Here is a 15,801-nt window from a genome sequence, read left to right on the forward strand (position 1 = left end):
TTTCCGGCAAAACGGCAAAGCAATGGCCGATGCCACCACTTGGGCTTTGTAGCCCATCATCCCAGGAGCAAAACCCGACCAACCTTGACCCCGTTGGACCACCGTAGACGACGAATCGACGTCGGGAAGTTTTAGGCACCCGCCGGCTTCGTGGGCAAAATTGACCATCTTCCGTCCACTTTTGGACTTCGTGGCAGGTATGAACGTTGCTCCCCTCACTGAGATCTTCATTTCTGTGAAGTTTGAGAATTTTTGGAAATAGTTGAATTTTCCGGCGAGTCGGGGCAGCCGACCGCCACCCGCGGCGGCGCGTGGCCAGTGGGCCGCCAATGCTATTTTTAGGCTATGTCAAATGTCTTGAATTCAGTTTTGTCATTTGAATGACATAGGTTGATAGTTGGAACCTAAATTCGTTACGATACGTTACTTGATAAAATGTGAATCGATGATCCGACCGTTGGATCGTCACCAAAATTGGATACATTATATTACGTAATATTTAAAGATTATAGGAATTTACGGATCGGGAATCCGACTTACGGATCTTCCTGAATTGGATTTGTAAGTCAGTAAAATAAATGTTCACAGCCACTTGTTTTAGGCAATTGGCGGAGATTTGACCGTTGGATCGTAATAAAATTTTAATATGTTACTCTAGAAACATATTGTGGAAATCTGATATGCGGATCTTCCGGGTCAAGTTATACAGGGTTGTAAACCCTACCGTCGATCTTTGATCGACGGTTGACTTGTGGTCAATGGGTATCAAACTATTTTAGAATGTCGTTGAGGTTGTGTTTTATGTGAATTACATATTCTACAGATAAGAGTTCTGAGATGTGATTTGATAATTGGTCACAGGGACCAATCATTCAGGACGCCTCGATGCGTGCGCTAGAGAATCATAGCGTGGACTCCAGGTGAGTGCATCTTTTCCTTTTTATCGTACATATTATTGAGAGTTCAATCGACACTTTTAAATTGATTAGGCATATTACTTTCATACATATTTATTATGAATGCTTGAAGTACTATATGAACTACGAATGGGTTGATCCCTGTTTAGGGTACGTAGGCAGTCTAACGAGACGTTAGATGCAGCCATAAAATATTTGAGACAAAAGCCTTGCTTGGGAAATTGAGTAATGCGAAGGAAATTGGTAAAGGCAAGTTTTAGTTTTATGAATTAGTTAGCTAAATTAGTGTTAATTGGGTTGTCATGGATAATTATCCCTGAAAATATGTAGTTTGGGAGTAGGACGTTATTGATTGTACACTTCACACCGTATTGTTTATAATTGAGAATGTTTCGACATGGTTGAGTAGTAGATTGCATCGTGATATATCCATATGTATATTACTTGCATATAATTATTGGGAATGCTTTCAATTGCAAAGGTGAACTCAGGACACCCAGGTAAGTTCAGGTGAGTTTATGGTAATAGTTGGAATCGATTGCGTTATAGCATGACTACAGTTATGAGTTAGGCAACTTCGATACTGTCGTACTGGTTGCCATGAGTTGCACATGTTATATTGAGATGCATTGAGAGCTCATAAACCTGCACCCCGGTGTTAGTGCTCCCGCCCGTGGCCAGGGCACAGTCCTTCACGTGATGTTCACCTCCCGCACCTTACGCTCACCTTGGATTCAAGGTAGGTGCACAGTCCTGTCGTACAGACCACTTTAGGTGGTTCCGACTCGTAGGTGACCCGCGATCATTCGCCCAGTCTTCACGTGATCGTAGCACTTGAGCATATTTATTTACACCTAGTCCTGTCGTACAGACCACTTTAAGTGGTTCCGACTCGTGTGCAGGTATACTTATTGAGCTATTGGCTAGCCAGGATTGATGAGATATGGATAAGTCGTACAAGTCACTATAGGTGACTCCGACTTATATGCTAGCCATGATTGATGAGATATGGATAAGTCGTACAGGTCACTATAGGTGACTCCGACTTATATGCTAGCCGTGATTGATGAGATATGGATAAGATGTACAAGTCATTTTAGATGACTTTGACTGATATATCACTTTGTATTGATTTAGTTCATTTGGCCTACTTATTAATGTATGGTGGAGTTGATGGAAAACCGTGGTTTTGGTCATTTCTGAGTATGGTTTGGATATATGTATATATGTTGTACTGTCTTATGGAAAACGATACGGGTTTTACATTTAGGGGCATTACTTTTTGAGAGGTAGTAACTTTGGGAAGCTTGGTTTTATTGCTTACTCACACCTTCTGTTTGGTGCTCTCCAGGTTTTAACTGCTGAGTTTGTATCGACAAGAATCTGTGGCGAATCTTAGTATTGATGGATATTTTTGAGGGTATGATTCTTACCCACACTACTGTACCTTACTTATGCTCTGACATCGCGTGTGAAATGGGTTCGCTCCCACTCGTAGCGCACTCTGGTATTGAGACACTTTAGATTCAAATGCATTCACTTTTTATACACTATCACATTTTATGGCTTCGTCACCTTCCAGGTGTCGGCCAGCACAGCTCGATTCAGGGTCCAAGTAGACTTTCTGGGTCGGGGTGTGTCATTCGTTCAATAGTGAAATGAATTGGAGCACTTTTGAGGGGATACATACAAAGAAAAGAAATAAACTAGATATAACAAGGTTAATAATTTACTCTATGTCCAATCCAATGCAAGGATCATATTCATGAACAAGAAGAATTTAGTCCAAATCCTCCTCATTATGATTATATGTTTACTATTTTTTAAATATTGAACTTTTTGGATGTATATAATTTGTGTATTCTTCTACTTCTATTTTTGCATTTTATCATTCTTTTATTATCCATACAAGTATAATTTTTTTTTTTAAGTGTAAATAGACACTTATTTACAAGATATATAATAAATTTACATAAATTCGTCTATACGGCTTAGGCGGCTAATAAATTTACATAAATCTGTCTATACCGCTTAGGCACCCGCCTAACCGCCTAAGCGTAAGCCCCTACTCGCAGCCCGACTAGCGCCTAGCGATTTTTAAAACCTTAATTAAAATAGTTAATTCCAAAGCTAAACGTGAAAGTCAAAAACAAAGAGATCGTCTAGAAAAAAACATGAATGTTTGAAACCGTCACAAAAATTCATGCATGCATGCATCATTTCACTACCCTACCATTTATTATATCTTAATCCAAAAATTCGTGCCATTTATATCGAGCTTCTAGATGCATTCCATGTGGTGTCTACTTATTCATCCAACGGTTGAAATTAATTGTACGGCCATCCTCTTTTTTTTTTTGTTTTTGGTCGAATACGGCCATCCTCTTTATTTTGATGCTCTTCTTTTCTTGTGATTTTGACGTGCATTTCTATGGAAAATATAATCTTCTTTATGTAGTAAACTTAAAAGAACATATTTCTGATTATTTACCAAAATAAGAAAGAAAATATCTCTGATTGTTTACCGAAATTAAAAGAAAATATTTGTGATTACAAACCAAAATTGGCACAAGTAATCCTCTACATAATGGTGAAGAAAAGTATTACTCTTACATTAAGGTGTGGATTTAAATCATGTTAGTTCCCTAATTTTTTAAAAAAAAAAACCAAAATTTACCCATAATCTCCGTCTTATGTTTTAACACGTATTTCAATTCCAGTTTTATCAGTAATTTTTTTCCAAATCATAAATATATGATTATTTAAAATAACATAAAATTGGAAACATCCTAAAGTAGTGTAATCTTATCAAGGCTGAAAAGCTCATAGAATAATATATATATGTATATATGTAGGTGAATCATTTTAAAATGGCAAAAATGCCCCTTCGTTTAAATTTTCAACTAGGTGAAACATTCATAATTCTAAAATTACCATATTCCATTAAATTTTCAAATAAAATAAGATATTTACAAAAAAAAACCAAGCAGTGGTTAGTTAGTATTATTTTTAAAATATAATGTTATTTTGTTTTTCCTAATAAAAAATCAAGAGAGTCAATTATCACGCGTACTCGTATGTCAAGATGTTATTATATCATAAAGTTATTGCTTTATAAACCATTGTTTGTGTCATCAAATTTATCCTGATATATTTTTTGTTTGTCTAACTCACTTATCACTTTTAATTTTAATTTTAATTTTTTTTAATGAAATTTATAATCTTATATAACGATATATTTATACTACGTTTGGAGGACTAGACTTGTAACTTAACAACCCTCCCAACCCTAGACTTCTTATTACGATTTTTTATTTATTAGTCTCCGTCTCTTCTCCTTTCTCCAAAGGGGGCGTGTATGCAGCAGCTTTCACCGTCCAAAGTTAAATAAATAAATAATAAAAAATTCATAAAACAAAACATTAAAACCAAAAAACAGCCGGTAGCCATGGATGGCGGGTACAAGTCAAAGGCGTGACTCAAAGAAATTCTCCAATTTACCATTTAAATAATTTTGATTAGTCTAATCTTTGTCTTTCTGTTCCAAGAATCAGAAGCTCCCATGGCTTCGAATTCGATTCTTTGTTCCTCTTCCCATTTACGTCTCAGTCTTTTCGTGCTCTTTTTCTGCTTATTCGTCCACTGCTATTCGTACGGCGAACTGGGTCCGTACACCAGCTTCACTGTCTCCAGCTTCAGCTACCCACCGACCACAATCGGACCCTCTGGATTTCGATACATTAGAGGTGAATGATTAGCTTTTTGATAACCCCCTTAAGCATTTGATTGATTGGTTGCCTTTTCTATGGGTTTGAGATGTTTATGGGGTGTAGCATTGGATGGGGTCAAAGTCAAAAAGTTGAATTTTCTTGTGTTGTTTTGCAGTAGTTGTTGGAAATTTGTAAATTACATCGACTAAGGTTTTCTTGTTGTTGAATATGCTATAATTTGGTCTGAAAGTTGTTAACTTTAGATGTGATCATGTTTGAAAGTTGTTGACTTGGGATTAGTTGAATCACAAGCAAGTGGGTTTTCAGTATTTCGATTATCGTGTAATGAGTGATTTGTTTAAGATTGTAATTTTAATTTGTATTCAGAATTATATATAAAATGGTTGGTTGTGCAATTCCTAACTGGTTTTGGTGTTTTGCCTTGTTCTAGTTGAAATGCCACCATGGTTCTCGTCAATGTCGATAGCAATGATTTCGAACGTGGAACTTGTAAGTATGCTTATCAGGGCTCAAATTTTCCACCTTTTCTTTTGTCAACAATGTCTGAGTAATTTGAGATGGAAACTGGAAAGGTATACTGTGTACTTGCCTGGGAGCTGTTTCCCAAATGAAAGTTGTTTTCTGGATTCGCGATTGGCGTTCCTTTCCATAAGAAACAAGCCTGTAAATCGAATCTGTACTTGAATATAGTATGATTACTCTGCATTCTTGCTAATGATTCAAACTATTTTCAGGCTGCTGGAGACATAGAAAAGGTTCCAAAAATTAAGTTACCGTTGATTTGCTTCCGAGCTGGTAGCCTCCCACTGCCGGATGTTAACAATTCTCTAGTGGATTCAGGTATATGTCACCCAGCTTTAGATGAATTGACTAAATTGAAGTGTCGGTAAAACAATATTACTCCGTAGTCTCTGGCCACATGTGTACTTCTTAGGGTTTCTGCTCTATCTGATGCTTTGTGCCCTGTAGTTTTATGTTGCTGATCAACATGCATGCCAAATGTATTCCAAAAGAGTTTAACTTGACAGATACCTTAGGAGAGTCAGGACTGCGGAGTCTGCCTTGTTTAGTTTCCTTCGCATCGAATAAGCGTTAAGAATCCCAAAGAAATTTGCTTGCTGAGCCATTTTGTTAAAAGTGTTTCTCAACTATTACTCAACATGAATTTATCCGTGTGTCAGGTTAATCAAGGACATGTATAACTGGCATACTCAAGCAATTTGTTTCATGTTTTTTCATATAGACGCATTTAGATTTTCAGGTCCCCTTTTTTTATACTACTGAATTCTATTTGAACGATGATTGAACATAGCATTGAATGAATCTACTGATAATAGCAGTTCTAGCTCCCCTTTACAATGGTTCGTATAAGGGAATACAAGCTCTTCAGAGTTCAGAGCAGTGCTATCCTATGCAAAAGAATTTTACAATCAAGTTGACAAATGAGCAGGTCTATCATCAAACCTTTTACTTATTTTTGTACAATTTTGAAGAGGGAAAGATTGCTCGAGCATTTAAGTAGTTCGTTTGCAAATCTTTTCTTGTTTTTCTCTAAACAAAAGTTTATTTTCTATTTACCAAAGAAAAGTTTATATACTGCCTTACGAAATTGTAGTTCAGATTTCTCCAGGAGTTTGGTATTTTGGTCTTTTCAATGGAATTGGACCTACAAGGACACAATCAAAGATGGTATGTTCTATTATCCTTTAGATTTAATAGTTCTTGTGTTGATTTGCTCTGCTGTTTGGGAATGATGTTAGTCATGCACCTGAAACCATTAGTTCCCTATTTATCGTATGCGATGAAGTTTTGTTGTTCACATCTCACTTCAAAACAAATATAGAGAAAGAAAAATGCATGGTATTTGGAGATGAAAAGGCTTTGTAGTTTTGTCTCTCTTTATTCTTTTCCATCGAAGGCTCTTAATGCGCTAATAATGGATAGTAATGAAGTTTATGTTCATTTGAATTCTTAATTAAGCCTACTACACTAACATTGCAGATTAATCGCTCACCATCATACACCTTCAGTGCCAATATCACTGTGGAAGGATGTACGACCCTAACCATGTGGGGCCCAGAATGCAATCAGACAATTAACCCACTTTCATGTGCTCTATCTAACAGCTACAGTGCTGCAGACAATTCTTCAGAAGCTGGTTTGTATAACCAAACACTTGAATATGTAATTTCATGTAAAAACAATTTTGGCACTTGTCATGGAGATGGCGAGCCCAAATTCTACTCTTTGGATGTAGTGGGAGTATCGCAAGAGTTGAAAATTTTGGCAAAGGATGTTTGGTTAAATGTAACGTTTTCAAATAACACCAAGAATGTTAGTGATATTAATTTAATGTGTTATGCACGGCATGGTGCAATACCTTCAGAAACTGTGCATGACTATTCCAGTAATATAAACAAATCCCCATTGGTCATTCAATTTCCAAAGGTTGGAAGCTGGTATATTACTATTTTACCTCTCAACGTTTCAAAAGAGCTTGGAGGGAGTCTGGATACTGACACAAAAGTTTGTTATTCCCTGGAATCAAAACTGCTTGAATGTCCGGAGGGCAAGGCTGGAGCAAATTGTACAGGGGAAATATACACCCTTCAGGTGGGCTTGCTGATAAATATGTTTCTGCTTCTGTGAAAGTTCGTGAAATTTCTAATTTCTTCTAAGTGGTAATTTATTTGTTTGATTTCCACATTGATATTGTTAATACTTCTATATGTTGCAATCTTAGATGACAGAACAGTTTCTGTGTATTTAATTTTATTCTTGATGCTTTAGGAAACTTACTGGCAGGAATGATTTATTGACAAGCTGAGAATGGTTGTATGCAGACATCGCTGAGGAAAGGTTCAAGCTACTTTGAATACTACTATTTACCCGTCAGTGAAAAAGTGTCTCCTGATTCAGCCAATTTTCCTCTTGATCCTCTTTCAACGAACTCCTCGCATGGTGGACAACCAGAAGAAACATGGACTTACTTTGTCATGGACATTCCGCATGGAGCAGCAGGAGGAAACATGCACATTCGATTAAACTCAGATGAAAGGGTTAACTATGAAGTATATGCTAGATACGGTGGATTACCATCTCTTGCTAGCTGGGACTATTTCTATTCAAACAGGACAAGCAGTAGTGATGGCTCCATGTTTTTTAACTTATATAATTCAAGTGAAGACAAGGTCGATTTTTACATTTTGTACGTTAGAGAAGGAACTTGGAGCTTTGGTCTAAAGCATCTCAACACCACCAGTGATGCTTTGAAAGTTCCGACTAGCATGTCTGTTTCACTTGAAAGATGCCCGAGAAGGTGCTCTTCACATGGAAAATGCGAAACTGCGTTGGATGCCAGTGGATTGACATCATACAGGTTTATTTTTAATCCTTCACTTTATGGTTTTTTTTTATCTATTCAGTTTCCTTTTTTGGAACACCTATGTTTTAAATTTCTTGGTTAGTAAGATAGCTGACACCTTAATTAATCTTGCAATTGTAATTGCGAACAGTATAGTTTTCTAATATTAATTTTTTTGTCAGCTTCTGCTCATGTGATCGGGACCATGGAGGCTTTGACTGTAGTATTCAACTTGTAACACCTCATGGTATGTGTTATTTCAGCAGTGAACTTATACAAAATTGTTGTCTATGCCGTTGGTCTTTTTTAACTTTTTCTGCACATAGTTCGAAACATGCTAATGTAGTCTGGTTCTCATTGAATGAGGTTCGTTTGTCCTGCAGCCGGTAATATGAATTTTCCTCCAGGAAGCAAATTGAAATAGAAAGTGTTAAGACAAAATCTGCAAAAATAGGTTCCGCTATTTTGGAGAAATAAAATGTAGATGATCATTTAGCGAAAAAGATTTTTTGGAAAACAATATAGACTTGTCTAAGTATATACTGTATCTGCTTAGTTTGGCTGACATAGGCCCTGAATCTGGTATAGTTAGTTTGAAGTGGTTTTCTACAAAGTTATTATTTACGTTGCAAACTACTACAATTGTTCTCTTATTTATTTCCCTGCCTGAAAATTGTCATAGGGCACGTATGGCAATCCATTTTTCTTATTGCGTCAAATGCTGCAGCAGCACTTCCTGCATTTTGGGCCCTTCGACAGAAGGTAATACTTTTAACTTTGATTCACAATAACTAGACTTCTTCAAACATAATGTAATAATATATTACTAGTTGAAGTTTGTGACAGTACTCTCCATAAGATTATCCTAAGTGGACACTGAACTGATGCCATATTGGTTTGATTCAATTCTGAAATTTAGACGATTTTCATTATCCAGCCGGAAACCTTTTTTTGCTTTTAACAAGTATACCATGATTTCTATTTGCAGGCATTGGCAGAGTGGGTGATATTTACATCTAGTGGAATTGCAAGCGGAATATATCATGCATGTGATGTGGGAACCTGGTGTCCTCTGGGCTTTGGTGTCTTACAGGTACACTTCTTTCTCTATTTTCCTTCTTAAAGAAATAACTATTGATCGAACCTTTTGTTTTTAATGAGATAGAAAGATAATATCTTTCAAAGATTTGGTGTTACAAACTTATGAAGACACTCGTAAAAATAATAAACAATGAGAACGGGATACGCAAGTAATGGCAAAAGACTGGACGCATTTGAAGCGGACAAATCTGTCGTGTAATTAAGCAGTTATATACATTGCATTAAATCTGTGTGATTAATTAGTTATCTGGAAATTTCAGTTCATGGACTTCTGGCTCTCTTTCATGGCCGTAGTGAGCACATTTGTGTACCTAGGCACATTTGAAGACGATCTTAAGAGAGCAGTACACACAGCCGTTGCAATCCTTACTGCCCTTATGGCTTATACTAAGGCCACAAGGTATAGTTACCGTGCATTTTAAATCTGGACCAGTTTTTAGTAATTCCATTATGCATCTAACCATGCTGAACTTTGCAGGCCGGCCAATATTATTCTTGTAATGGTAATTGGCACCGCGGCTCTTCTTATTGGGTGGCTGATAGAATTGTCAACCAGGTTTAGGTCATTTTCCTTTTCGACCGGATTCTCCTTAAATATGATTGAAAGGTGGGTATCCTTGGAACGCTACGATGTTATTTTAAATTAGCATGGGCTGGGCAGGCATCTACAATTTTCACAAACCCTATTTGAGTATAATAGCCCTAGTAGATAAGTTGATGGTAGCCCGTTAACTTTTGCGGTGACATTTTTATGGCGGAGTTATATTTATGCTTATCCATTCCATTCCCTTTTCTAAAATACAAACGGATTACGCAGGTTGCAAGCTGTTAAGGGATGGCTCAAGAACCTCATTAAGACAATTATTACAAGATTTCGCTGGGGTTTTGTACTGGCAGGTTTAGTTGCATTAGCCCTTGCAGCAAGTAGCTGGGTACTGGAGACCAGTGAAAGCTACTGGATTTGGCACAGGTATAGTTATATAATGAAAATCTCTCTCTTTCTCTTCTCTCTCTCTCTCTCTCTCTCTCTCTCTCTCACACACGAATGGTGCATAAAATGATTTGCAGCATTTGGCACATAACAATATATACATCTTCCTTCTTCTTCCTATGCTCGAAAGCAAGTCCTGTAACTACGGTAGAGACGGAGAATCAAATGCCACCAAATGGAGCCTATGAATTGACTCGACAAGATTCATTTTCAAGAGGCCAATAACGAGAAGAATAGTACGGGAAATTTTGCGGAGGTAAGGTTATAGAAAAAAGAAATAACATTTTTTTTTACTGCCAAGGTAAAATGTTTTGGGAGATGGAAGGTTTGTGAATATTTACTGTATAGGTAGGCAGTATTTTTAGTTGGAGAAATATGAGAGAGTTATAAGTTATTGAAGGTCCTCGGAGGAAAATTAAAGACGATGTTTAGTTTGGTCATTGGAAGTGTAAATGGTAATATTATTTTCATGTGAGTCTTTTGATTTGGCTCCTACTTTTTGTTTATGTTTATATCTTCCTGAAACTCTTACCATTGTCGCCAAATGGTGACCGGCCCCAATTTATCAACCGGACTCGCTTCAAACATGTATCCGTCCTTTCTAACCAAGTAGAGACTGAGTGCCGCTAAATTAGCTAATCATCTCATCCACCCTTAGTTATTATAATCCCAATACGCTCGTATATTTGATAAAAGATAAGAATACACGCATATCGAATTTGATAGCTTAAAATACAAGCTGCCTTTATAAACGTACAAGATCCTCCAACAACAATAAACAACTCAATAAAACTTTCAATTAACCAAAATACACTCAAAATCAAGGTGTCCTATACACAATCTGAACTGCAGAATCATTCTTCAAGAAATTACTCGATTTGCTACTCAAATTGCTCATGCACATTTACCGCGCAGTTCTTTTTTACCAAAACGCAACCACTCTTCGTGTTCCAGCTCCGGTAAAACCATATCATCATTACATTCCGTTTACTGGGAGCACCAAGACTCATTGTTTTGTCACTCTTCTCATGTTCAGGTACTCGTCTGTGAACGGCTAGAAAATGAACGGAAGTTTGGAGCTAATACCTCTTTGTAATCCTTACGGATGCTCCAGAGGATCTCCGCGCACCTCCTCATGCTAGGCCGGTTCTGTCTGCGTGGAGCCAAGCATTGCAATGCTAGTTCAAGGATCTTTTCGATGGCTAGATTATTTGCTTCTGTCTGTTCTAACCTTGGGTCCAAAATCGAAAGAGCATCTCCATCAGTAAACTTCTTCATAGCCTGCAAAACCAACCCCGAGTTATGTGTTACATTCCCACGTAAACCGAGTAATGTGATAAAAGAGCGAAGAGGAGAAGTTCATACCCATTTTGCAGTTATTCGTTCCTTGATGTCCCGTTTGGCCTCAATTGGGCGCCTGCCTGTAACTAGCTCAACCAGTAGTACACCAAATGAAAAGACATCACTCTTCTCCGTGAGTTGATATGTTCTCAGGTACTCGGGGTCCAAATACCCAGCGGTTCCTTTGACTTGAGTGGAAACATGGGTTTCACCTGAATCACTATCAGCAGCAAGCCTGGCAAAACCAAAGTCAGCTACCTTGGCCCTGAAGTTTTCAGTTAGGAGAATGTTGGAAGACTTAATGTCTCGATGAATAATCGGATGATCTGCCAATTAAAGCCAAGCACGGACCTGTTAGTTCCCCGACACAGATTCTACAACTCTAAGTGAACTAAAACAGGAGATTTACCCGTGTACATATGCAGATAGGTGACGGCATGAGCCACATCAATTGCAATGTCTAGCCGTGCTGCAAGGTCAAGAATCTGACCGTACAAACCTGCACTTTGCATTGTATCACATTTTAGGCACTCAAGGTGATGCATTTATGTGCCAAGGTGCACCAATACACGCTCAATCTCGCGCACAGGCACACACGGCACACAGAAAGGAAAGAGGAAGAAAAGAGAGTAACACAAATAGAACTTACATTCCAAATGTTGTCTGAGGGTTCCATTAGGAACATACTCGACAACAATAATCTTTTCGTCTTCATGCTCCAAATACCCGTAGAACTTGACCAAATTCAAATGCTCCACCTGAGCCAGCATTTGAATCTCGCTTTGGAACTCCACTCCCAAATGCTTGTCATATACACTCTGAAAACAAAAGTAACCACTCAGTTAAATCCGAAATCACACGCCGGTTTTAGCCATACAACGGTCATAGAAACATGACAAGTTGAATATAATGTAACAAACTTGAAGCCAACCTTTTTAGCGCGTTTGATTGCAACAAGGGTCCCGTCTCCTAGTCTCCCCTTATAAACTGTCCCAAAGCCGCCTTGTCCGATCTTCAAAGACGGAGAGAAGTTCTTTGTGGCCTTGTTTATTTCTTCCATGCTGAACTTTAGAATCCCGGGCTCACTCCCGTGCCTCGAGTTATTTGAGTTGGAGTAGATGCCTCGACTTGAACTGCGCCTTCTCTCGCTCCCATCTCTCGACGCATCCGAAAATACTAGGAAAAACAACTTTCTTGTTCAGTATACCTCATAAAACTCATTAAACAGCTAATTCGATTCAATTATTTGTCATGGCATTGAGTAGTTTGTCTCTTCTTACAGATACGAAGGAGAAGAAAACAAATGGCAGCCTAATACTTTCTTCATTTTTTAATCAAAACAGGCCAGTGGTTCTTAATTCTACTAAACTTCATTCATACACGCAAATGTACAGGCAAATGCTAGTATTATATAATGATAAAAGAAAAACTCGGAAAAATAATCCATAACCGTGGGTTGCGAATGAAGGGAAAGCCGCTGATCAGGAATTTAACATAACGGAATGGAGGAATTGGTGTTCCTGGGATTACTTTTTTAACGGCTAAAAGTGTTTTCTGACAAGTAAAAGGAACTCTTAATGATGTCTAGTAGAAAATCTTAAAAGCGCTTCTGGATCGTTAAAACGCTTAGGTGCCAAAGCATGTTCATAGCAAAAGAAGTATAAGTAATTTGGGCTGAAGTACTTTCTACAAAAGCAATTCAAAAACGTGCCCTCCTCACAATGACCTTATTGAAAAGACTTGAAATTTCTAAAATTCGATCTCCACCAAAAATCTACATTTTTTACCAGTCCCAGTTCAGATTCCTCAAAACAAAAAGGACTTACCGGAGGGAGCGTTGAACTCCACAGAATCACCGAAGCTTACGGAGCTCTTCGTCTCCGGCGGTGTGAAGCACGAGATGAAGGCCCCGGCGACAGAGCGGGCGGCGACGGAGACCACGCTCCGTCCGGAGCTGGACGTTTGACCGGTTGAGGATAGGGAGTAGGGCGAGCTCGGAGAGTAGGGGATCCGGTCCGGCGTGCTCCGCGGGTCAGAGGTAGGATTCCGGCTTCCGTACGATGGGGTTCGCCTCATTTCAGAGAGAGAGAGAGGGAGAGAGATGGGACTAGACGTGAAAATGGCGGGTGGTTGTAAGCCCTGCGAAGTTGAGAGAGAGAGAAGACTTTGATTTTCAAAAGGAGGCTAACGTGCGCCGTTGACGTCAAGCGTGTTAAAGAGCAGGACCAGGTGCAAAATAATTGGGTTTCATTTTCGCTATAAGATTTTCAATTTAATTTCTCCCATTTAATATCCAAACATTATATTCTTATAATTTATTTATACTATTTTTCTAATAGAGATGATACTGATATGCGTCGACAAATTACATTTTTATTATAAAAATTATATAAATAATAATACAATTAGATAGTAATTACGAGACTCACATAAGTCACTTGAAAAATTAATTAAAAACAATATTATGGTCTTTCAACTTTAAAGTTAAACTGCTATTTTATAAAAAGTTTATCCTGTGGCGCTTATTTTTAGTCCACAAGACACGGGTTGATGCCAAGTGGCTTTCATAACTGTGAATCCGAAAAGTAAGGGACTTTTTTATAAAAGAAATTTCTATTGGTTGATTGTATACATCTTTTAACCCATCTAGCATTATTTTGGCATATATATCAAGCGAAAAATTCGATAGTCAACAAGCGTTACGTTAAATAACAAATATTATCTTGATTGCTAATTGACAAAAGAACCAGTGACATAAAGATTTGTAACTTTATTGCTACACTATCAAATTACGACAATAAGAAAACTATCACCAACTCCATACCGAAAAGATAGCAGTGAAATTAACATTGTATTTTGAGTTCTCCTATTAATATCCATTTCTTAATCACTAGATATTAAACAACTTTTTGTTCAGTTTATTTTTTGTGGTTTCGATTCGAAGAAGTGATTGTCAAAATATTTGGTTGGACCACCGACAGTTTTCTTGATTAGATCGCTCATGCATGCCTGTCTCCAACCCTTTACCATGACTAAGTAAAAGGCATAATTTGTGCGCACCTCCTGCCAAACAAAATTGCAAACCATAATTCACGTGATGCCTTTTCTAATCACATCCATAATTAGGGGTGATTCGATATAGGATCCCAGTAAATGTTCAGAGCAGAAATTTGAATGTCAATCCCGAACTAAATTTTGATATTCTCAATTTTTGGGATTCCCGAAACGTCTACGGTATTTCGAGATGGATCTAGACTAGATTTTGTTTTTGGGCTTTTTTGGTTGAAATTTGAGATTTTTGTGCTGTGAGCTAAAAATTGGATTTTGGCTTGAAATTTTGTTGCCCAATTTTATATCAATTGAAATTTAGGCTTTTTATATCATACCAATTTCAAACCAATTCATTCATACCAAGTCAAATTGATGTTCCAAAGTTCCAAACTACTTAATTTCATACTTCTATTTCTAATACAGTCTACTATCAAACTACTTAAATTCAACAATTAACATGCATGCTACCAAAATAAATAAATAAATAAATATACACACACACATATATATATATATATATATATATATAATATTTTTGGTTCGGTTTCGGTTCGGGATTCCTGAACCATTGAATATGTAATCCCGATTTCCAGACCGAAAGATTTGTGATCGGTTTAGTATGGAGTCCCGAAAATATCGGTATTATCGGTGTGGTAATTTTTCGGTATAAAATCGAAATTTTTTTTGTTTTGTTTAAGATTTTCGGGAAAATTTTCCAGCCCTTTCCATACTACACAAGATTAGCAAATAATGTTGCAATTTTGTGAAGACGTCCCACCAAACAATGTTGCAATTTTGTGAAGACGTCCCACCAAACAATGTTGCAATTTTGTGAAGACGTCCCACCAAACAATGTTGCAATTGAATTATAAATATTATTTTCTGTCACTTTTGGATGGCATTGAACCTTCGACTTTCCTCGTCCAGATCAATTACGTCGGAAGGGATTTTAGTTCATCTGTATAAAACATACGAATTCAGAAACTTACTCTACAATCCACAAAGATCAATTTACTAAAACTTGGATTAGAAGTTAATCAACTTTGACACAACTCTGCAATCTGCAGTTTGTTGAATATTGCCACAATTTCAAGGAACCTCTCCCAATCAACATCTCTTATATTAGCAACAATGAAGGGGATTTTTCACTCGATGGATGAAATCATGTGACTCAACAACAAATAGACAGAAATGATAAAATTTTCTATTGCTTCGATTACGTGAATCCTTCTTGTAATTTACTCAGATTTTGAATTTCGTCCTTGTAATTTTAATCTTTGCAATTTGGGTTTTTTTTTTATTTTA

The 15,801-nt window shown here is 37.3% G+C and overlaps 2 protein-coding genes across 2 annotated transcripts; one reads left to right on the plus strand and one right to left on the minus strand.

The window, feature by feature from the left end:
* The first annotated feature begins 4,363 nt into the window (after positions 1–4,363).
* Positions 4,364–10,610, plus strand: LOC137733730 (uncharacterized). The gene is made up of 14 exons (XM_068472894.1): positions 4,364–4,663; positions 5,079–5,137; positions 5,383–5,488; positions 5,986–6,098; positions 6,269–6,337; positions 6,650–7,261; positions 7,492–8,027; positions 8,195–8,259; positions 8,695–8,774; positions 9,001–9,105; positions 9,374–9,513; positions 9,592–9,720; positions 9,931–10,083; positions 10,182–10,610. The coding sequence occupies exons 1-14, from the start codon at positions 4,480–4,482 to the stop codon at positions 10,327–10,329; spliced, it is 2,499 nt and encodes an 832-aa protein (XP_068328995.1). The 5' UTR covers positions 4,364–4,479; the 3' UTR covers positions 10,330–10,610.
* A 197-nt stretch (positions 10,611–10,807) lies between these two features.
* LOC137733731 (calmodulin-binding receptor-like cytoplasmic kinase 2) lies at positions 10,808–13,601 on the minus strand. The gene is made up of 6 exons (XM_068472895.1): positions 13,272–13,601; positions 12,377–12,621; positions 12,095–12,263; positions 11,855–11,944; positions 11,470–11,771; positions 10,808–11,385 (listed from the first exon to the last, which is right to left on the minus strand). Exons 1-6 carry the CDS (start codon positions 13,519–13,521, stop codon positions 11,137–11,139), a joined length of 1,305 nt encoding a protein of 434 aa, XP_068328996.1. The 5' UTR covers positions 13,522–13,601; the 3' UTR covers positions 10,808–11,136.
* Between the last annotated feature and the right edge of the window lie 2,200 nt (positions 13,602–15,801).

The sequence above is a fragment of the Pyrus communis genome, chromosome 5 (assembly GCF_963583255.1).
Source record: "Pyrus communis chromosome 5, drPyrComm1.1, whole genome shotgun sequence".
NCBI lineage: Eukaryota > Viridiplantae > Streptophyta > Magnoliopsida > Rosales > Rosaceae > Pyrus > Pyrus communis.

What these genes read in the sequence shown, in the direction of transcription:
- LOC137733730 (XM_068472894.1), top strand. Translation starts at nt 4,480, where the DNA reads ATGGCTTCGAATTCGATTCTTTGTTCCTCTTCCCATTTACGTCTCAGT. An exon ending in TTTGGGCCCTTCGACAGAAG is followed by an intron (nt 8,775 to 9,000) that starts GTAATACTTTTA and finishes TTCTATTTGCAG; the next exon opens with GCATTGGCAGAGTGGGTGAT. An exon ending in TCCTTAAATATGATTGAAAG is followed by an intron (nt 9,721 to 9,930) that starts GTGGGTATCCTT and finishes CGGATTACGCAG; the next exon opens with GTTGCAAGCTGTTAAGGGAT.
- LOC137733731 (XM_068472895.1), bottom strand. Translation starts at nt 13,521, where the DNA reads ATGAGGCGAACCCCATCGTACGGAAGCCGGAATCCTACCTCTGACCCG. An exon ending in CAATCAAACGCGCTAAAAAG is followed by an intron (nt 12,264 to 12,376) that starts GTTGGCTTCAAG and finishes TTTTGTTTTCAG; the next exon opens with AGTGTATATGACAAGCATTT. An exon ending in CTATCTGCATATGTACACGG is followed by an intron (nt 11,772 to 11,854) that starts GTAAATCTCCTG and finishes TTTAATTGGCAG; the next exon opens with ATCATCCGATTATTCATCGA.